General features: G+C 38.4%; 1 protein-coding gene across 4 annotated transcripts in view; it reads right to left on the minus strand.

Annotated features, from left to right (window-relative positions):
- PIK3CA (phosphatidylinositol-4,5-bisphosphate 3-kinase catalytic subunit alpha) overlaps positions 1–24081 on the minus strand; it is a 36764-nt gene that overhangs the window by 11304 nt on the left and 1379 nt on the right. For 2 of the 4 annotated variants that reach the window (XM_072344520.1, XM_072344524.1), the window contains exons 2-17: positions 16420–16562; positions 16120–16322; positions 15212–15363; positions 11378–11792; positions 9988–10197; positions 9137–9387; positions 7607–7852; positions 7354–7439; positions 5003–5108; positions 3887–4039; positions 3644–3778; positions 2902–3026; positions 2743–2824; positions 2106–2270; positions 1428–1531; positions 17–188 (exon numbers count right to left, since the gene is read on the minus strand). In XM_072344520.1, coding sequence (XP_072200621.1) covers positions 17–188; positions 1428–1531; positions 2106–2270; positions 2743–2824; positions 2902–3026; positions 3644–3778; positions 3887–4039; positions 5003–5108; positions 7354–7439; positions 7607–7852; positions 9137–9387; positions 9988–10197; positions 11378–11729 — 2187 coding nt within the window. In that variant the 5' untranslated portion in view covers positions 11730–11792; positions 15212–15363; positions 16120–16322; positions 16420–16562. Of the gene's footprint in view, positions 1–16; positions 189–1427; positions 1532–2105; positions 2271–2742; positions 2825–2901; positions 3027–3643; positions 3779–3886; positions 4040–5002; positions 5109–7353; positions 7440–7606; positions 7853–9136; positions 9388–9987; positions 10198–11377; positions 11793–15211; positions 15364–16119; positions 16326–16419; positions 16563–24081 lie in introns of all 4 variants that reach the window. The other 2 variants (XM_072344523.1, XM_072344522.1) reach the window with 2 other exon arrangements.

Genomic DNA, 24081 nt, shown 5'->3' on the forward strand with positions numbered 1-24081 from the left:
GGACAGCTTAAAATACCTTCTGGGTCTCATCTTTCTTTTCCTGCTTGAGAATATCTGTGAGGTTAATCAACTTCTCCATCGCCTCCACCTGCCTGCTCAGATGCTTTAGGTACATTCCACACGCTCGACAATAGGACTCCAGAAGTAAACCAAACCTCTGACTTACAGTTTTATTGTGCATTTCAGACCTACACAGACAGGAAGAACAGTTACAGCTTTAAGACAAGACCACTTACAGGTGTCAAAAATGAAACTGTACTTGTAACATCTTCCTGAAGGCTGCCTATGAGTCCTTCCCAGTTAAGTAACTTGGGTTGACTTCCCACAACTCATCTCATCTTGACTTAGCTGATCAGAACTCTTTACCTTTTACAACTAATCCAGCAGTTTCCAGGCTTTTCCTTTTCTCTTGACCCCATTCCCCTTATTGCTACATCCTGTCATTCTATAGCCCTTAACTTTGTTCAAAATCCATGCTTGCCAAAAAAAAAAACAACTACCCCCAAACAACCAAACTAAACCTTCAAGTTCCAGCTTTCTAAGCAGCTTAGTTTTCTTCTATCATCTAGCTAATCCCAGGCTAGTTATCTTGTTCTTACCTACTCTCAAACTTTGCATAATTCTAAAATGCATCCCCTCACATAAATTAATCAGCCAAGTTATTCCATTATCCTTGGTCATTATCAAAACAAGTAGAAAACAATAAAGGTTCCTTATTTCTATTTCTGCGCCTTATCTTTGGTGTTTCATCTTAAAACAGCATTTTCAGATGAGCTCTGGATACAACTGAGAATGCTGACGTCTGAGTTATACTCAGCCTTCTCAACAACAGGAGTTAAAAGAACCCATGTTATACTTAATAATGAAGAACAGGGGTATTTTGGTAATCAATGTAGGCTGTAATAAGGATTTATGAACCATAATTTTTCTAAGATTTATCTGTTGCATGGCTTGCTTTAGGCCTCAGCTATTTGTAAACGCACAATCGTGCTACAGCCTTCTAAAGACAAGTCTGCAGAGATGGGGATTTTCAAGGAACATTTTCCCATAGCTTTCTGGCTGCTTAGTATCAGAAGTAGCTCAGTTTTGGGGAAAAAATTGCTAGGAAGGACTGGTGGGAGGATCTAGAACAGAAATGTGTCAGAAGTTGTAAGCAGCCAACAATACAAGAGACTTCCAGCAATCTTAGACTCCCCTGCGATTAGAATAATTGCTATTAGAGGAAAAGTCAAAATGAAGCAGATGATATAGAAATTCATCTACTACTACTTTGCTTTTAAAACTGCAAGAAGTGCATTCTATTATCAAACTACGCATTCAAACTCTTAAAGTTTGCTTTCAGTTTGTCAAGTTCTAGTATTGTCCAAAAAAGTGTATGTTGCTTGTAGGAATCTCATCACTGCTATTCATGATATCATTAAGCTTACTTCAAATGCCAAAAGAAGAAGTGTCCGATCCGTTGATTAGTCAGTGCTTTCTTGAGTAAAAATCTCACAAGCTGATTATCTAAGTACTGCTCATATTTCAGAACCTAGTTAAGAACAAAGAGAAAATGTGGAAAAAAATCAGCTGCTGTTATTATTTCAGTGAACAGCAAATAGATTAAGACAGTTAAATAGAACACAATTCAAGTTTGCTATAAAAATGCTGTGTATTAAAATATCGAGGTCAGGCAGTCCACATGTCAGCATTTAAAGAATATGTGCTAACAGAGCACACAGACTTTTATTTCAGAAACTTACCATCTGATGCTTCCCATACTGTTAGCAAATATTTCAGCTTCAGCATGCTTAACATTTAAAAAAAGATGCTTCTGTTTGTGTGTTACCATATGCAAGGCAGCTCAAACAGTTGCCTGTTCCAGTTGGTAGAACAGTTCTGCATCTCTGCAGGATTTTGGCATTTCATACCAACACCAGAAACCAGAGAACTACAGAAAAGTAACTACATTTAATTTTTCAGAGATCCTCCTAATGTAATTTGCAGTGAAAACAATTCTTGTTACCTTTTCCACCATGTCTTCACTTTCTTTGTATTTTAAACTTGCATAATTAACAAATTATCAAATGTACGTAAGGCATCAAGAATACCAAAATGTTACATACCTGTACTAGCTGGATTAAGTACTGAGACAGTTTGTCATCTGTTAAGTACTTCTCTAGACACCGAACTGCAAAAGCTCGCACCATTGGATCTGGATAATTACAATCCAAAAGCTCCATTGCTTGTTCTGGCTTGATTGGAGGCCAATCTTTTACCAAGCAGTACATCTGTGGACAATAAAATCCAAGTACATTACACATTGACATTGAAGAGGAAGAGGTTGTAATACACACACAGTAGAAAGTATAACCACAGGAACTGCTACTGAATATAAACTGTTTACTTGCCATTCCCTTCTAAAAATAATTTGATATTAGAGACAGTTAACTTATTTTATCCACTTTAAAAGAATAACAACAAAATCTCTCATTGAAATAATAATCAGCAACATAACAAGGATTCAAGTAATGCCACCAGAAAAAAGCTAACACTCAGACTGAGCTCAAGAATGAGAACACAAGACCTTTTGTGGAACAGGCAAACATGCTGCACACAACAAATACAGAATGATCAACTAGTAACAGCAGCAACTCAAATGATCTGTTTTCAATCAACACAGAACAACTCATGTTATTTCACAAGAAAACATCCAGATTTTAACGCTTCTTCAAAACTTAAAACTTTATTGACATTTGTTACCTGAGCCACTTCATCTCTAGAATTCCATTTAACAGACAGAAGTAATTTGGGCAGAATTTCCGGGGTATTTACACAATAGTGTCTGAAAAAGAGAATGCAGGTTGTTCATACAAGATGTCATTTTTGTTTTGTGCGTTTGTTTTTGTTTTTTCTTAGTACCTGTGGCTCCAGAGGAAGTCCTTCTCTTGCTCAGTGATTTCAGACAAAGGATCTCGTGTGCATATGGCTCGCAGTTGCTCCTTGTCGCTTTCTCTTAATTCATTGTCTCTAGCTATTCTGGTACTCTGCAGAGTGAAAACAGTCCATTAACCCTCCACACATCTCATTCTACTGTCATACAATATAGAAGTATTTTTTCAGCACAGGAACATTTATATGACACGTAATACAGCTTTGTTGCTTCCTCCTATTATAAATGAGGACTTACAAGTTTAAAATAGAGAAACTGAAGACTAGGTCTTTGATTTCTATAACTGCTTTTATTCACTGCTGGGACAAAAAGTACATTTGACCAGTCAGCTTCATGGAGAAATAGTAGTAGCTGGCATGTGATGAACAACAATGTCCTCGTATGGCACAAAATGAGACAGGTCACTTCTGTCTCCAGTTTTAAGATTTCTAAGAACTGTTGAAAGGTTTGAAAGAATCAGAATTGAAAACGCAGAGTACAGGATGATAAAGCTAGGTTAAGTAAAGGTAGAACACTGTAGGAAAGCTTACGTAACAAAATGAGATGAATACATCAAAAACATGCTTACAGGTTGCATGATAAGAGTTTCTCATCTAGGTGTTGGCCAGGAATAGATTGAGATGATCTATCACCAGCATACTGAGAAGAAAAACATGGCAGCAAATAGTTCGATATTTTAGTAGCTATTCCTGGAAAGCAAGTTCTTCTTACCAGTCCCGCATAGCTGTAGTTGAAGCCCAGTTCACGTGAGATAGTCCAATTGGCATGTTCTTCAATCACTGTCATATCTGGAAACTTTACAGGATTGCTAAACCAATCAAATTCCAGCTCTAAACATGGAGTTTCCTATGTGAAGGGAATTTAGATTACTTCTTCTGTTGAATTATACTGATTAGAATATAGCATGTTTTGAACATACATTCCTGAGGAGGCAGTTCACATGCACATACTTACCTTGTTTGGATTTGATCCAGTAACACCAATAGGATTCAACAAATCCTCCAGCCCATGGGGTACTGCCCAAAGATTCAAAGCCATTTTCCCAGATACGAGAGTGTCCGTGTAGTCAAACATGTTTATATTTCCCCAAGCCAATGGACAGTGCTCCTTAAAGAGGTTAAAAGACAACTTTTCAGTTTCAACTTTGAATTATATGTATACCTTTCCAAGAAAGAAACATTAAAAATAATAATAATAATAATAGGGATTCACCGCAGCTTTAAGTACTTACAAGGTCCCCCCCAACCAAACATTTCTAATTTTCACATGTGTAGTAGAGAGATGTTAACAAAACCAAGTAATTCTGATCTATCATACAATAAACAGCAGGCTGCTTTCACTACTTTTAAACTCCAGCTAATAGTAAACCAGCAGGTCAAGTAAAAAAAGATAAAAATTAGGTTAACAGTGAAAGGCATGCTTTCAGTGGACTCCTTTGCTACTTCAAGAAGTTCAGGAAGGGGAAAGACAGAAACTGGACTTCAGAAAACAGTGAAGTACATAACCTTGCTATTATGAATACAACTTAACTCGGGCAATTGAAGCTGGCAGCGAGCAAACAATTAGAGAAGTTTCATTATATCAGAAATTGCTTTGTGTTTCTTTTGGCAACACTTGTTCAGGTCCACTTTTCTCTGATAAGTCACATATCTAGCACACCACTCCACTGTTGTGGAACCACTGAAATTGATCTGACATCAAATCTCTGATTGTGAGTCACGAGAAAAAACATTTTTATCTACGAGCAACTTGTTACATTTCCAGATTAGCAGAATGAAAGTTATTGAAGTTACTTTTTTCTTATGTACTCAGACCTCAAAAGACTACCACTGATCTTTCTGACCAGCATCATAGTACTGATATGATGTAGCACTGAATGGGCAAACTTCTTTATGTGGTTTAAAATAACACTGACAAATGAGTTATACATAAAAAACATCCTTATTTTAATCGGATTCAAATCAAACATTACACTGACTAATTACCAGAACAGCAACTGCCAAGTATCTTCCCAAACTTTACTTGAGTAACCTCTGCTTGTTTGTTTACTAAAGCTATGAAGCATTTTACCTCTTTAGCACCCTTCCGTCCTTTAACAGAGCAGATAGAAAGGCAGAGCCGAGCAGCACGTGGAAGATCAGGAATGTACATGTCATACAACAGCCATTCATTCCACCTGTAACATTTAAAAAGCAGATTAAAACAGGTTAAAAGAGACTGTGCAAGACAGCTGCATGCAATCAACTGTTATACTAAAAACAATGTTATATCCCTAAAAATAATAATGTTAATTCCTAAAAGTAAAGAACAAATTATAAGATGAAAATGTAACATAGAAATCCAATATTTCTAAAGCCTGGCCACATTTTTTGTGCATGATAATCACTACACAGAAGAGCAATTTTATTATTGCTAATATACTATGCTTGGTATAATTAGAACTCAATTGTAGAAAAATGTTTATAACTGCAATTTACAGGGCTAAACAAGAAAACGATATAGCACAAACCCTCTTCCTAAATTTGAGGGGAACCGTTGAATATATGGATGAGATTCCTCAGCAACAGCCATACAGAATAACACTGCTATGGCTGCATAAAGAAAGGAAAACCAAAACTGCTAGCAGCGATTGGACACTTTCCAAATGCTTGCTTAATTCTACTTGACTCTATTAACTGTGCTGCTTATACACAGTAAGTAAATGCAACAGGAAGCAATTAACAGTTAAAGTGCAAGGAACTGAAAAATCACAGCAGACTGAAACATGTTACCTCCTTAAATGTCTGTGTATTGTATCACTAACTGGAATATAGCCTCATGCAGTTGTGAAAGTAAAGGTTTCCTCAAACCCTTTCTACAGGATGACAGGTTTGCTATCCCACAAGGTTGTAACACATTAGCAAAACAACACTCCACAGAAGGAAATGAGCTTTTTTTCCACTTTAGTTATTCCTTAAGCAATCCAGAGCCTTGTGCATTGTCACTGTTTTTCCTATTTCATTACCTTCTGGTCTCTCCATCATTATGAAGCAGTTTGAACCATAAAAAAAATAAGTGTTTTCATTCTGCTCGCAGCTCTGTAGTTCTATGATAAGACTGCTGAAATAACTCTGCTATCGCTCTATTTACCATAGTAATAAGAGCAGAGATTAGTTCTAGAGGAATATATGTTCAAGAACTTCTTTAAGGAGGACTTCTCTCAACACGCACAACTGTGCTTTTGAACTCTTAAATACAGTTATTTTCTCAGTTCAAAGCAGCAGCAGCCTCCAAGGACACCGTTAATTTTCTCAATTTCTGTAGCCACTAATAGCAACATTTTACATTGAAATAACTGCCCCAAACCCTTCCCTAAAAATAAAGGAATTGGCAAATAAAATCTAGTTCACTTTTCTTATGTGTTAGTTTTATATAATATGTATCTGTGAGTGATAACATCCATGTTTCCCAACCACGTCCTTCACCATCTTTCCCACAGGATTTTCCCTCAAAAACAGCTAAGCCTGAATGACAAGTTTAACCATCTGCAGGATGAGCAGGAGGAATAAGCTATTTTTTCTGAAAACGGCATATATAATTACACCCTCTAATGTTAATATCTAATCATACTTAGTGAAAACACTCTGATACCTCCAAAGATGTGAAGGCAGACAGAAAATGCAAGTCAGGACTTATTTTTGAACACATATCACATCTAATCCTAGCGGATGCTAACATTTCACACACCTCCTTACTCAGGGTCACAGGTAAAAATTCAATTTCTTTTCAATATTTGCTCTCAATATGCTTTATATGCTCATATAAAGCTTCTTTTTGCACATTAATAGCACTTTAAGTTCATGTGATTTATTATTTTTTTTGACAACATTCACAGCAGGTCAGATCTCCTGAAAACAATCAGCCCAGTCCTGGCAGCCCCTTGCACATTACCAAATGATTCCCATCAGTGCTTCAGCTTTAGCACGTGTCCTGCAACCGCACTGGAACAAATCCGTGGATTGCATTACATCACATTGCCTCTTGCTGATGCTGGAATCTGAACCAGCAACTGGAACACCAGCTATAGATCCAGAGTAAAAAGCAGAGCTCAACTGCCCAGAGCTATGCTGATTTCATGGCACTAAAGAGCATTTACACAGGAGTTTCAGAGGCAGTTGTGAATGTGTATGTAAAACAGACCTGGTCAATACAGGGACTTTATCAATATACATAACATCACAGGACACAATACTTGTATTTGATAGAATTAAATTAATTTTATTTATAAATACAGGGATACGCAAAAATGTTCTTCAACTGAAGTATTGCCAGAAATGAGATAGATATACCTGAATAATGCCAAGCAGTACCTTCACTTCTTCAATACCATAATTCATAATCCCCAAAAGTCAGGATCTCTATAGTTTTTCTAGTTATCTTACCTGGGATTAGAGCAAGGTACCCTCTGAGTATTCACATTGTCACATAAAGGTTCTCCTCCATGGTAGATACCTGTTCTAACGTAGATCTGAAAACAACGTTAATATTAGTACTATTCTGGAAACACCACTATCAACAAAGTTTTCATTCCGAACAACATACAGTATGATTACAAAATATTGCTTTCTCGTTTGTATTAAAGAGGGAAGCCATGTGTTGAAAACTACGTATAATGCCATGAAGCATTTGCCTTACTTTGTCAATGTCTCTAATGTTCACATTCACATAGGTTGCACAGAGGATTCTTATTCTGAGAGCACTGTTTATAGTCCAGAGGGATTTGGCTGTAGCTTCTCCATTCATGTAGGGTGTAGCTGTAGAGATACGCCTGGAGTAAGAAGGCATTGTAAAGGTATCCAGTGGCAGCTGGGTATATAGGCTTTCTTTAGCCATCAGCATCAGATTGGGCATGCGACCAAGCATTATACAACTTCTTATGTACTGTAAGAAAACAGAACTGAAACTCAGTATATTTTTTAAGTGTGTGCTCTTGGTAATCAGTACCTAAAAGTATTCAGAAAATCATAAAAATAAAAGCATACTTCAGGAGCTCACATTTGTTCCTTTACGTAAATCCTTCAGTGTTTTTTTGTTGCAACATTCAACTGGGTAGAATGGCACAGCAGTACTTCAAACAGATTTTGAGGTATGAACAATGTCTTGTTAAAGGCTGAACGGAACAAAGCTGACAGAATGACAAGTGTCTTGTAGGGCTCTTAAGGTCAGGCACAGCACAGAGCTGTGGTTTCAGATTAGGGATGCTCCCAGAAGCAGGTTAACTATCTTTTGCCTTGCTTAATGCTGTTATAATCTCCTGTACCAAACTAGTACATGTGCCTTTAACATTACTAGCCACAGTTAGAAAAAGCACAAGGCAACATACAGAACCATTCATTTTCTGTTCAGACACTCTTATCAGCTTCACCTCAACACTGATCCTGCCAGACTCAAGCCTGTATTCTGTCTGCTCAGGAGTGACTGCTGACAGTATTTTGTCTGGCAACAGTACTACAAAGCATTAGGATGGGTTCGACTCTGGACTGTAATTAGTAAGCTCTTCTGCAGCACAGAAAGGCATACCAGATACTTCTGAAGAAACCACACTAGATCAAATAGGTTTAGTGTTTGATCTCATGACTATACAAAATTATTCACATATGCCTGCATTTCTTTCTCAGTTTGCATAATATTAAGTTCCTTCTCCCAATATTCACAATCCCCCAGTCCCCTTTCACAAGATCAAGAAGTTTACTGATGTAACTAACAGTAAGCCAAGAGAGCTTGCTGTTGTTTTGTTTTTTTTCCCCAGCCCCTAATGCAGGAAGGGTGAATATTCACAGAATTAATGGTTGCCTCATAACTCAACATCCAGTCTAATTTCTTTTTGCATTCCATCGGCTCCATTCAAATGTTCCTCATCTCTTGCCATCACAAATGTAGAACACTTCTCAGAGAACCTACCACCAGTTAATCACTCATGTTAGAGAGAAACTTCTACTGCATTTTTAGAAAGTTTAATGGGTGATGTAAATTCTACCATAAATTACCTTCCCTGGCCACATATTGAAGCACACAAAGCAACAAATACGCGCTTGAGTCAGATATGTATAAGCCAATTACCTTAAAGAAATATATTTTTCTTTGTTTTTGACTGATCACTTTTCTCTCACACACGTTATACGATTTTTTCAGAGTACTTCAAAATAAATTCATTTTGTTACTCACCTTATACTGGCTCAGTGGATATTTTTCTAGCAAGTATTCATCACAGCCACACACTTTCAGAATATACTTTCCCTGGTACTCCAACACACAAAGCTTCAGTTGTTCAGATGACAGCAACATACTTCGTGTTTTCTTCCTAATTGCTTCAGCAATAACTTGCTCAGGCACACAGTCGTGATTGATTTTTAAGGTGTACTTCTGCTTATCATTGTTAGGTGAAACTATTACCCATATCACCACTATTATTTGCCCTACAATAGATATGAAATAATGTTAAGTCTACCATTTTCAACGCAAGCAAACCATCACCCCTTCACACCCTAATGAAATAAAACCATATAGAATTACTACAAGACAACGTATTCACAGCCCAATTCAACAGAGCATTGATAACTTCTGCAAGGAACTGGGTTCCCTCAGCTCATTCATAATTAAAGTGTGAATTCAACTTTACTCCTTGAAGTTAAGAATATTATGCATCAAATACTACTGACTACCCACAGACCCACAGAATCATAGAATGACTCGGGTTGGAAGGATCATCAAGCTCCAAACCCACTGCTGCAGACTGGGTTGCCAACTTCCATACCTAATATTCAGCCTCCAAGAAAACAGCAATAACTGTTCCATGAAATTACTAGAATAGCAAAAAAAGGAATTTTGAAGTTTTGCTGCTTGTCTTTTGAACCTACATTCTATTAATCAAATTATTCTGAATAAATCAGGGTTATGATATTGCTGCAGTGTATCAAATATATGACATAAATCAGTGATATGCTTAAGTCACCAGCTGTGTTTTTTGATTTCAATCACTGAAAAAATATTGTGCCTACAGTAAATATTTATCTTACCTTTATCTAGTTTATTGTATATATGTTTGGGTAGCTCAGGTGAAGACTCTACATTTGGAGGACAGACATATAACGCTCTACTATGCGGAGCATTGGCATCTCGTAGATCTACTGCTTCTTTACAAACATTAAGAATATTTCTTCTGAAATCTTGTACTTCGGGATCCTTAACCATGTCAAACTCACAGATGGGCATGCCAATAGCAAAACCTACAGTGTTGTAGAAGCATGGAAAAATAATTACAACGGATAACTAACTAAACTAAAGATTCCTTCTACTACTGCCAGAAAAAAAAAGCACATTTAAAGCAAAATACAACCTAAAATATTTGCGTTAACCACTGGCTTCCACTTCATATACAAATTGTTTTTATGTCATCCAAGAACAACGCAGTCATCACAAAAAAAGTTAAAAACCAGATACATTTTCATTGAAAATCCTTCAAACCTTAAATTACCACTTTCATTGCTAATAACCATCAGGGAGGAAAAGAATCAGTAATAAACTTCTTTAAAGTCAGCAAATAAAGTTTACTGAGTGGACCACAGTAGATGCGGAGCCTGACTTTCTCTAAATCTCTGACAGGATCACTGATAACTGTTAAAGCCATAATCAGCTTTGCTTTCAACTCAACACCAGGTTTTCACATGTTTTGTGAGCTCCTGTAGCCCCTCAAGAAATAATGAACTTAACTCATTGGCAAAGATTTTCCTACTCCTCTCAAGGCTTCAGTCTCACATCTAGCTCCATTTATTTTCATTAGATTACATTTGTAATTAATGATTCGTGCATGAATGCTCAAATCTGAAAACTTCCCATTTTATCTCCATGCAGAGTTAGGCAACCACTGCTCTTCCCAAGTCCCAAACAGGCCATATTTCACAAAAACAGAAGAAGTTTACCCATGATACATTCACAACAATTAGATAATGTAACAATTAGGAGCACCCTAGAACAAGTATTTCCAGTTGACAAGTCTCTACCACTACACCTGTTAGAAACTAAGAGGAAGGCAGTATGCTTGCACTAACTGCATTTAGATACTTAACCTAGATACCAAAACACATGCTAGTGAATGAAATTATGAAATCCTGCTAACTGGCGACTAGCAAAAACATGCACTACTAACCCATATACAACTGCATGTACGTGCAAATTCACGTGTGAATGAAATCAAGAATAGTTTACAAATATAGGCTTATAAATAAATATAGGCTTAACTATGATCAACACGTTGGGATATTTGATGCAACAACTGACAACTCTGAAAGGTAAGCTTTGAGAGATACAGCAAAAGGTAACAAATACAACACTTCGATTCTTGTTTTCTATTTTGAAGAGGAGAAATCGGTTCAGCAGATTAGCTATGTTTAATACAAGTAATCTCACCTATTTCTCTGTTAAGGATCTTTTCTTCTCTGTTACCTACTGGTTCGATGACTTTTAGGAAAGGTTGAAATAGCCGCAGGTCACAAAGTCTCCGTGTTTCATCAAAAAACTCTTCTCTTTCTGCTTCTTGCGTAACACTTACAAAAATGTAAGAAGATTCATCTTGAAGGAGCTGATAGAGAGGGTATTTCCTAGCTTCTTTAAAAAGTTCGTGTTTGATAGTTAGTAATGTGGCCTCACGGAGGCATTCTAGAGTCACTATCATTCCATTTGGGAGAAGACACTCCACAAGGATCCTTGGGGGCATCAAGTGGATGCCCCATAGTTCACCGGATGATGGTCGGGGTGGCATTTTTAAGTCTTTTGATAATTTTGCACTTGAAGTTTTTCAAGCAGCGATTTGTATGAGTTAAACCTATGTAAAAATCAGAGATTTAAACATCAGTATTTTAAACACAGGCATCAGGATGAGTTTCAGATAACAGTTTTTCAGACATTTCTTACAGGTACAGATATACATGCATGGCTAGAACAGCATTTTGGATTATCTACTGGCTGCTCTTCTGACTGCTCCTGTGCATCAAGACATTTTCACTCAACTACACATCATCTGCAGAGTAGTGAATTACCTCCAAGGTCATCATGTATTATGCAGTTCTCAAACAGTGCTTTACTTATGCTTAGCTCATAATCTCATTAAATTCAGCATTTCTATTATGAGAAAATTCCTTGTGAGAAAAGGCAATATCAGACTTCTAAAGAACAGTCCATTATTCTTCCACCATTATCCAAGTGTTCTGAAAGCACAGGGTTAGGAAACCAGTAGGCTACTATTTCAAAAGCCACCTACCACGTATGTATACACATGTGTACATAACATACAATTACAACCCTCCTATTTTTCAGTACTTCTTTCCTGAAATGCTTTCTTCTGAATTATGACCATTACATGCTTTTACTACACTCCAGTCCTTAAATTGCATAAGAACAAGAATATTTTCCCAAATGCACTGCTTCCTAAGTAACACTCTGCAGGAATAGGGTTTCTTTTTCCTTCCTTCCCCTCCTTTGTAGTTGCAGTTTGGACTTTTGAAATTATCAGCAAAGAATAGTAAGGGGACACTGAAGGTTTAGAAAAATGCTTTTCCACTAACACTTCATACATATTTAGAAGGACTGCTTCTTTTTGAAAAGCAGCTTAAAGAAGCCTATTTTCCTTATCAGTGTAATGGTCTCAGCAAGCAGATACTGAAATGGAAAGTTCTAAACACGCTCATAGTGTATCTGAAGAGTCAAACTAAGAAAGCTTTCCAATGAAAAGCACTACAAATGAACCCTAACAGAACCATTCAGAGCAACTTGGAAAATGACGAATTACTGCTAACTCAGCGTAGAGATCAAAACAAATACAGAGAAGGTTAAGTGGCATCTTATTTTATTTTTTTTTTAAATCAAGTAAAGCATAAGGAAGACACCTCCCTCTATATAGAATAACATGTAGATAAAAACATTTCTTAATTACAAAGTGAAAACACATCACTGTTAAGGTATATACCAGCATTCAAATACCAAACAAGAATATGCAGCCGTAAGTACTTTTCTGTCCACACAAACAACAATATAGGTGGACCACAATCAAGTTAAGTATTCACAACACAGGCTGAGTTTCTACCAGCAGTCTTTTAAGTTTGGTGCCACAACCCTGGTTCGGCCTTTCTGAAGGACACTGAGGACCATCTTCCCAAGGCAGATGTTCTTCTACATCATGTTGGCACCCACACTCCCTGAGCCAGCTCCCTGCAGGCTCAGCTGGATTAAAATGGCAAAGAACTACTCACTCTATCCCTCTTGGTTTAGTTTCTGCTGTTTGAGCTGCCTTATTGAGAGACCGAGGTGAACACTGGGGTCTATGCAGGGCAGAAAGCACTACTGCAGCAGTGCTGAACTAATTCTGCTTCAGAAGTGATGGCTTACTTAGAGAGGAGGGAAGAAAGGTTGGCAATAATTGCCAACAAAGAAACGGAGGCAAAACTGTGAAACACACGCACATATTGAATCCTTCTCTACATTATATTTTCAAAAGAAATATAAACGCTTGGCTTCTGAAAAGATTCCAACGTGAAGTGCCAACTCATTATATTTTCTTTTAAAGACTTGAAAATGGGCCAAAAAGGACAGCCCAAAAAAAATCTACACTGCCTTTAAGAACAACTGCACCAGAACAGCAGCTTTTGTTTTAAATTGGGCAACAGACGCGCTGGGTCTGTGTGTGTAGTTGCTCTGTGTGCACATTCACTTGTGCATGGAAGCACGCCTACAGGGTTTGGATATGGAAAGCAAAAACATAAACAGAAACAGTTTTGAAGTACAGTTGGCAGCTTGCATTGCTGTGTACACTTCCAAATCTGGAAGGCTGCCTGGAATAAAAGGAATCAATTATGTTCTTCGACAGTCAAAGTATAATTTTCAGAGAATTCTGGAGAGATGTTATTTAGATCCAACTAAGGCTACATGCAAGCACTTCAAATGAACACCACATCACACGTGCAATCCAAAAATACCTGAAACCTTGCTCCTGAGCCAAAAGCTTTGTCAGAAAAGAAAAACTTGAAAGCATCTGCAGATCAGACCGTGGCCTTTTGAACTCATTGCCGCCTTCCTGATCTGTTAAGCATGTTCTCTGTCGCTAACCTTGCTAAGCTACTAACCTGGCAGATCAAATCTTAAAACTCAATTCAAAAATAATCAGTACACACAGAGGAAGAAAGAAGGAAAAAGAAGGAAGCTCACCAACAGATTTCCCAGGGTACGGATTTCTACTCACTTCAACAGATACACTTATCACACTAATGCTAACTTATATAATCTATTTTCTTATAGGATACAGTCAAGATATAAAATTTAGTTAAAGGAATTCTAAGTCTTCAAAAATATGTTTTTGATGAGCTCCAGCACAGTAAGGTTTTACCACCTCACAGTACTGAATCACGCAGAATTGAGGCAGCACAGTTAAGAGAACTTCATTCTGTCGAATAGTTCACTACAAGTTGCAGGCTACAATTAGCTTTCTAATGCTTTCTTCATGACATACAAGTACATTAACTCTGAAAACATTCACCAGACTCTGAAGTTTGCTGCTACTACTTCTGATAATTCCTTCCCTCTGGGGAATGGAGGTCAGTGGAGGAAAAATTCAGTAAGAGCTGTACCACACCCCAGTTAACAGAGGCTCCTAACCATAACATGTTCTGTGTTCATAATATAAACAAACTTAGCTTGAGACAAATTAACTGCAGTCAAAAACCCCCATATATCTTCCCTAAAGACATCTGAGCCTACTGCAGCTGTTATAGCCATCCTATCAAATAAAAACCTTGTGCATCTACAGCCCTGTAGGACACTCTGGCAGTGCTTTTCCTACTGCAAGCATTTTTACACAAAATTTTGTCAGAAGACTCTCAAAGATTCTTCTGCTGGTCTCAGTTCCAAGCGTTTTGCTAAAAAGGGCTGTTATCCTTCAGTACAAATGGAATCCACATCACAAAAAACAGAAAGTGAGAACAGAGAAGTGACCTCGCATGAACTCCTCTATTAAAAAATCTAGACAACCTTCTTGCTAGGAAGAGAACAGTATTTTACATATTAGATGAATTTTCACTGCAGACACTGTCCACAAATATTCCTCTAACTCCACAATGACAATATTTGGCTACTAAGTAACATGGTAAACACTATTTTCTTGTCCGTTTTGTAAATGTTCTGTGGAATGGTTCTCCAAGGAAAGAAACACCATCTAACATTAATGTGTGTTTTCTAAAGCAGATATAAACTCACCATGCAAGTCTGTGGGCCAGTCCAGGGAAAAAAAAAACTAGATCATTTTATTCACTTTAGGAGACTTAACTTGTCATCCACAAGCACCTTCTGCTACTCTTCAGGCTCTGCAAGGAGGAAATTCTTCAATTACGTACCACCTAACAAAAAAGCTAACAAACACAGAGGGAAGTAAGAAGCAAAAATGGACTGTACAGAAACACCACATCAAAGGCCAAAAACATGCAAGGCTTATGCAAAAAGGTACACATTCCACTAGCTGAAAGAGGACTGAATAATTCCGCATTGCTGTGAACATCAGCTAGTGTTTCAAAATCAGTTCAGAAGGGCAGACTGAACACTCAATACCATTTTATAAGTCTGTACTTGAAACTGAATTAATCATTCCAACTTTTACACCTCAAGTGATGACTACTGGCTTCTCAGATTGTAAGACAAATCACATTGCATGTCTGTTATAAACAGAATGCAGTAATGTTTTACAATAATTTGTAGTATCCTTAGTATCAAAGAGTTGCTCAATAAGATTGGTATGTAAATTTGATTTCTTTGCCAGTTGGAAGTATCTTTGAGACTTTTATCACTATCATCTAAGGAAAAAAAAGGAATCTGCTCATTAAACAATCCAACCATGTTTATAGATTCCAACTTTATGCGCACTTGTGAGTTTTATGTTCGGTTTAGCTTTTTCCCCCCTTTAGCTGTTTGCCCCCAAAAGCTGTTTTTGGTTTTGTTTTTCTTTTTGTTTTTTTTCTTTAAGAAAAAAAAAACCATCATGAAAAACAAGTTGTGTGGCAAAAATAACAGAACATCAAAAATCTACGTTCCATTTCATCCCCCACATTTCAAACTTTCAAGACCAAAATACTTTATTCTCATCTTTAGAGAGCTGCAACTCCAGTGCTTACCATGAAGAAAACTGGGCTGGGCTGCCTAATTTTGCTGCTGTCCCAACCTGCTGCGTGGTGATGGTGTGAATGCCTCCGACCAGGTATTTTCAGTGCTGTCCTTTTGTTCTTCCTGCTTGCCAAGCTGGCGCTTCTCCAAAATCCAAGAAGACAAAGATGTCTGAAACTCCTCTATGACAACACTGTTACACACGGTAGCAGGGCTGCTTTGTTTATAACAGATAGCAGGAGAAGACTCATGTAATGCAAGTTAACGAGTGCGAATTTCTTACGTATTATTTACGTATGTGAATTTCTTACGTGTTATTTTTCTCTTTATCCTTCCACCGAAGAGGCGCAAATACGCAGAATTCCTTATCTGATCACAAACAGCAGCTCAAGGGAAACAACATGCAGAGGGATCTAACAGCCAGAAACACATCTTCCCAGCATTTTGTTTCCTTCTGAAACAGAGAAGCAACAACATCAATGTTAGCTGCAGTTACCTACAGCTCTGCATTACTAGAAAAATTAACATTACTGCTACTATCTGTAGAATTACGGTGCAGAAGAGACACAAGATCATTCTCTCCTGTGAAGAGGAAATCTCACTAAGACTGTTTTAGTTTAGTTACGTATGAGAAGATCGGCTTTATCAGATGTTTCTTTAAAGTTCCCCTGCATGCAGCTATTTAAAATCCTTGGGTTCTGGTTGTGGTGACACTCTGACACTGTATTACCAGTGATGAGATCATCCAGAAAAAAAGGGAACTCACTACAAAGCACTGCCAGGCCATTCTGAGAAATTACTCAAGAATGATAAAGTACCAGATAGCAGAAAAAAACCCAAAGATGAACAGTTGTTTTTTCATTTGTCTGTTCTTTTAAAAAGCTCCAAGTATTACTATTTTCTTTTTCCTGTCAGAAAAACAAAACACCTTCATAAATCCAAGGGTTTTGACATCACTTTATTTCCATACCCCCATGAGCAGCCACGTTGTTTACAGCCTCGCTATCTGGGAGCCATGAAAACAAGATGACGGGAAAGAAGCATTTGCAAGTTGCTGGTGACCTCTATAACTCCCACCACGATTGTGCTTTCTCCCCAGGGAGCCCGTAACATACCAAAAGCGCAGCATTTGTCCTAGAACATTTTCTTCCAGTTTAAGGAAGATTTCTTTCCCTTTGTTAGTGAAAGGAAAGCCTGGAATTAAGCCTCTTTTTAGTTCCAAGTCATTCAAGAATTCCATTTCTAGCTTCACCTCAAAGGATCTTGTATTTATAGAGGACTTGCAGTCATTCAGCGCAGGAAAGAACTACTAAGGCAACGCGCCTTCTCTTTACACTTCCTTCACATACTTATTACTCCCTGCTTCAGGGCTGGGGGAGCAGTGGGATGGGAACGACTCTCCCATCTGAATGCTGGGATCAGGGCTGTGCAGCCAGGGCCAGCTGTGTGCTGGAGCCCAGGGAGCAGCGCTCATGCTCTTCTGAACCATTTAAGTCAAAAGCTGTGAAGTTAGAAAGTAAAAATCAGAGCAACGATTCATTTTGTACTAGGAGAAATAAGGTTTTCCTTTATTTACTCGTTCTTTAATAATCTATTTTGTATGGGAGACAAGCACTCCTTACAAGAACTTCAGAGGTGTGCTTTTATTTTGCATTCTCTCTGCTCCTTGCTACAAATACCAAGAGCTTCAATTTCAGCTTCGGCATGCAGAAGTCTTCTCTTCCTTTTGGAAATTATTACAGAACAACATCAAGAGAAGAGGAGAGATTCTTCCATGTAAATAGGCCACAAAGTAACAAATGCTAGCACATATATACAAAACTCCACCTTAAGTAATGCTGTTTACTTTCCTTTCTGCTTCTTCCCATCCTCCCACCTTCCCAGGCTATTTGGAACCCAGACAGTAAACAGGATCCGTACAAACAGGAAGTGCTGGCACACAGACAAGGACAAGGATCAGCAGAGCGAGCCCAGGTGCTCCACGCTCCCTCCAGCCGAGCCCTCACCTAACGCCTGCCTTTCAGAAGCAATTCCCTTTGCTGCAGCGAGATGAACCTCCAGTACTGCTGGAAAAGAGCTGCCCATGTCAGGAAGGGCAGGGAAAGAAATACGGTGATGCTGGAGGGGCTGCAGCCTTCACACTGCTACACTCGCCCCTCTGCTACAAGCAAAAGCTGAACTCGATAGATTTTGACTTATGATACATCATATACTATTCACAGAACTTTTCTCAGAGCCAAGGTTGAAAGCAACTGTAAAGAGAGATAAGAGGTTTCTGCTACACAGACGGAATTGCTCCAGACCCTGAATGCAGTTCATGTGTAAAATGAATAAGTTCTGAGGTGGCAGCGAGTAGCGCTGTTTCTGCAACTCTGCAGATTTTTGAAGTTAAATGTAGGGGAATGAACAGGAGCACAGAAACTTCTGTTTCATAATCCAAATATAAGCTGAGTTTCCTCTTCTTCTACCTTCACTGCTGCAGCCAAGCATTTGCAGAAGCAGAGGTTTGGTTTCTATAGACTCTGCAGCTTCCTTTCACAACAAGCACTGTTTGCCAGTAACAAATCAACAGAAGATGGGATGAAGCTTTACTTCTGACAGAGCTTTAACAAAGAACTGTGTGCCTCAGCAAAAGCTGTGGAAGTAGAGGTTTTTTTTGTAGTTGTTTTAAGCTTCGATACTAGAAATGAAACCTCCACACTTTTTCCATTGAGGTATTTCCTAACTCTCCTTTTTAAAATTATTTGTGGAAAGTTTGTGACGGAGTTAACACAAAGGCACAGCTCCCTACGTGACACATCTCAATTCTGCAGCTTAACTTTCTTGCTGTACAAAAGGCAGACAGTAATACAGTCCTCAGCGAATTATCCAGTACAGACACAGAGCTGTACTATAAGACAGCAGGCAAACACATGCAGACTTCTGAGAACCCTTCCCCTGCAGAAACTGCTGCCTGTTTGTTCACCAACTACAACCACCCCAGGAGAGTACAATGGCTTCTTGAGAATCAGTTAAAAATAGTAAACACTATTGACCAGTTTTGTATCACAAACAAGTTTATTGGAGAGTAATAAAAAAGCCATAAACGATAGCTCTGCTCTGTAAGAAGCAGGAACTTTCTGTAGGGGATTCCTGATGGATCTTTGCTCACCATGTCTGCAGATGGGGACTAGTGGTACTTACCCACACACCGAGTGGCACAGCAGGACACTGTTTGGCTGCGTAACATTTAACACCAATCCATACTCCAGTAGGGCTTCATCTCTGCCCCTAAAGCTCATCGGTTGTTTAGGTGCACTGCACCTACACGTGTCAGAAGATGGAGGGGGAAGCCTCTATTTGAGGAAACTCTTTCAACAGAATCACTGATTTTGTAAGTATATTTGCTTGCTTTATTTAAGTTGGAAATAATGCAAAAGTTTCTGTCAAGCCTGAAGGAGTGTGGGTTTATCCTTGTTCAAACTGACAGTGATGGCTAAATAGGACTTCTCTCTGCGCTTCCAGGTTGAGCTCCAAGGTAACAATTATGATTCCTCAGACAGTAACATATTTGCATTTGTTTGTTTGCTCTTCCTGAACATATGACTCATGTTGACTATGCATGTCATTAGGCCTTGCCTGCTTCAGCCTGAAGTATAAGAACAGCTATAGTTAACTGCAAACAAAGGGGTCTTCAGCCTGTTTTGATCAAGCATGTCAAGTGTTCATCATTTCTGTACACATCTGTAAGAAGCATCTGCTTTGCAAACCTTGTGTTCTGCAAATGAGCAAGCACTATTTCAAGCACATGCTGCTGAGACACTGTACTTGTTGTTAGTGCATCTCCTTCTCCTATGCTCCAAGCTGCTACCCACGTTGTTTCTCTGATGAGGTCAGGATTACCACCCATTCATGTTTACTACATCTGAAAGAAACCGCTAAAATTTGCCTCAATAGATAAGTACAAAAAACAGGAACTTTCCTAAGTAGTGACATGAGCTCAGAGGCATTTGAACAGTAAATACCATCAACTTGTCCACAACAATTTCAAGACTTCTCAGCTCTCCTGCTTGGAAGGTCACTTTCATATCCATAACAGATTAAGTGCTTCAAGACCACAGCAAATGTTGCCCATCAGTACAACCGGAACTCTGTTAAAAGGGATACATTACAGTGACAGAGCTTCCTCTTAGGAAAAAAAAAGCCCAGCGAAGATTAAACTTGTGTGATGTCCTGTTCTATCCCAGGGTTAAGTATCCTACATTTAATTCCTGCCCACAAAAACAAAAACAAAACAAACAAACAAACAAAAATCCACACCACCAATTAGGGAAGAGGAACCATATTGCAAATTACCTAAATCATGGCTCACACACCAGGACACCAAGGCATTTGAAGCTGTTGTAATGATGGTTACACATCTCAGATCACCTTGCAGTTGCTTGTGATATCATCTTGTCTGCTGATACACAATAAAGCTTTTGGAAAAAAGGTGGTTGAAGAGCTGGACTGCAAAATAATTTGACAACACACTTAAGCAGAGCCTCCAAAGTCAGGAATAGGTTTTGTGCTCCTTCTCATCAAGTAATTTTCTTGCTTCCCAGTTCACATTTACATCCTTTATCCCTAAGTAGCAGTTATGTCATCTTCTTCAACACGTTAAAACATTCCAAGCTGGAGATATCAAAGATCAAGGGAGTTCTGCTGAGCAGTGATAACTATGAGCGCTTCATCCTCCATGTCAGAGCAAGATGAAGAAGAATATAACTTAATCGAATTTTACTAAAAAGCAAATTAATTAAACTTCACCTACTCACTTAAAATGATGGTGTCCCCTTTAAATGCTTCATTTTAGCTAAATACCGTGTAAAAACAAAACAAAACACAGCTGGTTAAAAGTATCCTCTACAGCAGCAGCACCTCAATTAGATGCCAAAGGCTTTCTTGGGAAAACCATCCTGGTTCTACAAAAAGTACCTGACATTGAAATGGAAGACCGCACAGAACTGACCGCAAGAAACCACCAGAACAAAATGCAACAGATTAATTGCTTTCTTTCCACCAGCAAAGACTGTCTTCACAAAGCCGATAAGCAGAACTGGATGTTCAGCATCCACATAAACTTTTCAGAACCCAGGGGAAGCTTTTAGTTCTACTAACATCATTTCCACTATTAAAATCCAGCAGTAGGATTTGCTGATTACTGCGTTCAGACTGGGAACATAAACACAAAAATGAAGAATAAGTGGCGTGTTTTATACTCTAAGCATTTTAATGACCACAATGTGCTTATTTCAGAGTATTCCTTGGGATGGAAGTATTTACTTCCTTCCCCAAAGGGAGGTTTATCTAGAAACTTCTTAACATAATCAACATTATTTTACTTTTTTTTCAAGCCATGCCTGTAGTCAAGAGTCCAGTTAATGCTTTCCAGACTTAATAGAAAGTTACTTAATGCCACAAGCACCAAAGTTACCTAACGAGTCTCCCAACAAAAAGTAGTTTTGTAAAATCTGAGAAACAATTTATTACCATCTTGCCTGTGCGGTAAAGCACTGTTCATTCCTTGCTCCTTCCTCCTTTCCTTGTGCCTGTACCTGCAGACGTTTTGTGCTTAGTTTGCCCGCAGCTCTGCAGAGATCAGCATCATTCTTTTTCTAGAAAGTCAGACAATCTTACAGTTCCTTTTTCTTCCTTTTCTGCTTGAACTCATAGAGAAACATGTCATATGTGTTTTATTTTTCACCTCTTTGCCTTAGAAAAGGGTCATAATGTACAGCCAATAATGTGACTCAGCCGTCTCGGTTTCAGAGAACTTTACCGTAAGTCTTGGCCAATCCAGTAAACCCCTTGTATCCAACAAGCATGCTTCAGCGTTCACAATCCTCAAAAGCTCAATTTGTCAGCAGTTGTTTAATTGGAAGGTACAAGTAAAATAACTGCCAAATTCATCCTATGTGAAATCCATAAGGATAAAGTTAATATAAGGAAACCTGTCAAAAAGCAGACTAAAGATTTCTTTGACATACACCTAACCTACTATTGGTGACATAGCAACAAGGCACAAAAGCAAAGTACATCAAGCCCTACCTTCTACACTTGACTCAACTGCTCTTAAACTACGCTTCAGCAGTGCTAATTTACTTCTACTGCTAAGTTTGCAACATGGCAGAGAGGTGAAGGCTACACAAGACCTTCATCATTCTCTCTTCAATTTTGTAAAGGTAACTTGGTTTCTTTGAACTTTGTTTCCACATTTCTAGAGTTCAGGTACTCAGATGTAACCTCTCTAAAGCAGACCATAAACATTCCCAGCGAGTGTACTTGCTCAGTCATGCCTGCCAAGTGCTTTTATTCCCGGCTTTATTAGCTTTGAGAAAAGTACACTGTTACTAGAGAACAAGTGATTATTTCCACTGTCTCTCACACTTCTTGTTTGAAGTACACAGGGTTTCTACACTGCCTTTCACAAAGGGAGATCCAGAATTAACTAGGAAAACACCTTCCGCGTGTTCTATATAAAATAAAGACACTTGGTTGCAAAACCATCGCTCAGAGACTATAGATTCAACCTCACATAGACCATACCCTGTCTGCAGCATTTCCATTTGCCCACAGGTAGCAACACAACATGGAAAACAAACAGCACTTCAGAATATTACTTCTGGTTCATTTAATATTCCATTTACCATTCAAAAGTATGTTTACAGAATAATTTAAGATGGAAGGGACCTCTGGAGGCTATCCAAGCTCATCCAGAACTCAGAGCAACTCGCATTCGATTGGCGTATGAACAAACACCAAAAGAAACAAATCTGTTCTCTCTCTGCACCCCTCCCACATGGATGAGGGTAACACAAATTTGTAACAATTATTTGCCAGGACACATTCAACTTAAACAAAAATCCATCCTGTTATACCACAAATACTTTTGTTGCCTCTTGTACCTCTAGTTACAATTTAAGACAAGTATCATCACTTGGAGGAACCAGAGGGCTGTTTTTCTAAAGGAAGAGACAAAACTCCTAAAAGCACAGAACGTGAGGCGGGAAAAGATGTAAGAACAACTCCTACCTTGACTTACACTTCACGCCATCAGCCTGTTCCTTCAGTTGATGGATGAACAAACACTTCCCCTCTCTAATGCTCCTCCTCTACCTCACTTACACGCACAGAACACACGTGGTCCATTTTTCCTCATCTGGGAGATTTATTAAATCTCACATGTTTTCCAATAGTTACAAAATCGTAAGTAATAAAATAAAAGTCAGTTTTAGAACGTTTGAAATAATGCAAAGAGGGTTTTAAATTAATATTCCTGCTCTGGTTATAAATCATGAGAGAAAAAAAAGAACGTTTCCTCTTCAGTATCAAAGTTAAAAATAAATGGAAAGCCTTACTTCCCCGTCATCCAGAGCTAACAGATCGTGCATCTCTTTCTGAGTGTAACGTTATGGCTATTGATGTTGTTTAAAACTTTACGACACGTGAGCAAGCACGGTATGCATTTAAACACAAGGAACAACTGCAGCTTCAGAAAGAAGTTTGTTCTTCACATGATAACACCTTTCCAAGGTATTCTTTTCTTCCAGTACCTGGAAAGCTCCTACAGCCTACTTGGTTTTGTGAAACAGCACGATGGTGAAACTATGAAACTCTTGCTTTTGCATAAATCCTATTCCAAATCTTCCAGCAACTTCTAACAACAGCAGCCCAGAAGCAACTATTCCCCACTTGTTTCCAGAGAGCAGTTAATTCTGACTGGCACAGAAACAGTTAACTAGGTATTGAGCTGCTTTATGACTTCCAATAAAGCACAACTGCTTTGTAAACAGCTCGGTTACACCACCTTTTCCAAAGAATACTCCAGAAAAGAAAACAAAGTGAAACCAAAACACTCAGTTTCATTATCAGTGGAAGCAAGCTGTAACAAAAAGCAATACATTTCTGCCATTCAAATGGAATGAGAATTGGAAGCAGCAGAACAGCTAAAA

Source organism: Excalfactoria chinensis, chromosome 9 (genome assembly GCF_039878825.1).
Source record: "Excalfactoria chinensis isolate bCotChi1 chromosome 9, bCotChi1.hap2, whole genome shotgun sequence".
Lineage (NCBI taxonomy): Eukaryota > Metazoa > Chordata > Aves > Galliformes > Phasianidae > Excalfactoria > Excalfactoria chinensis.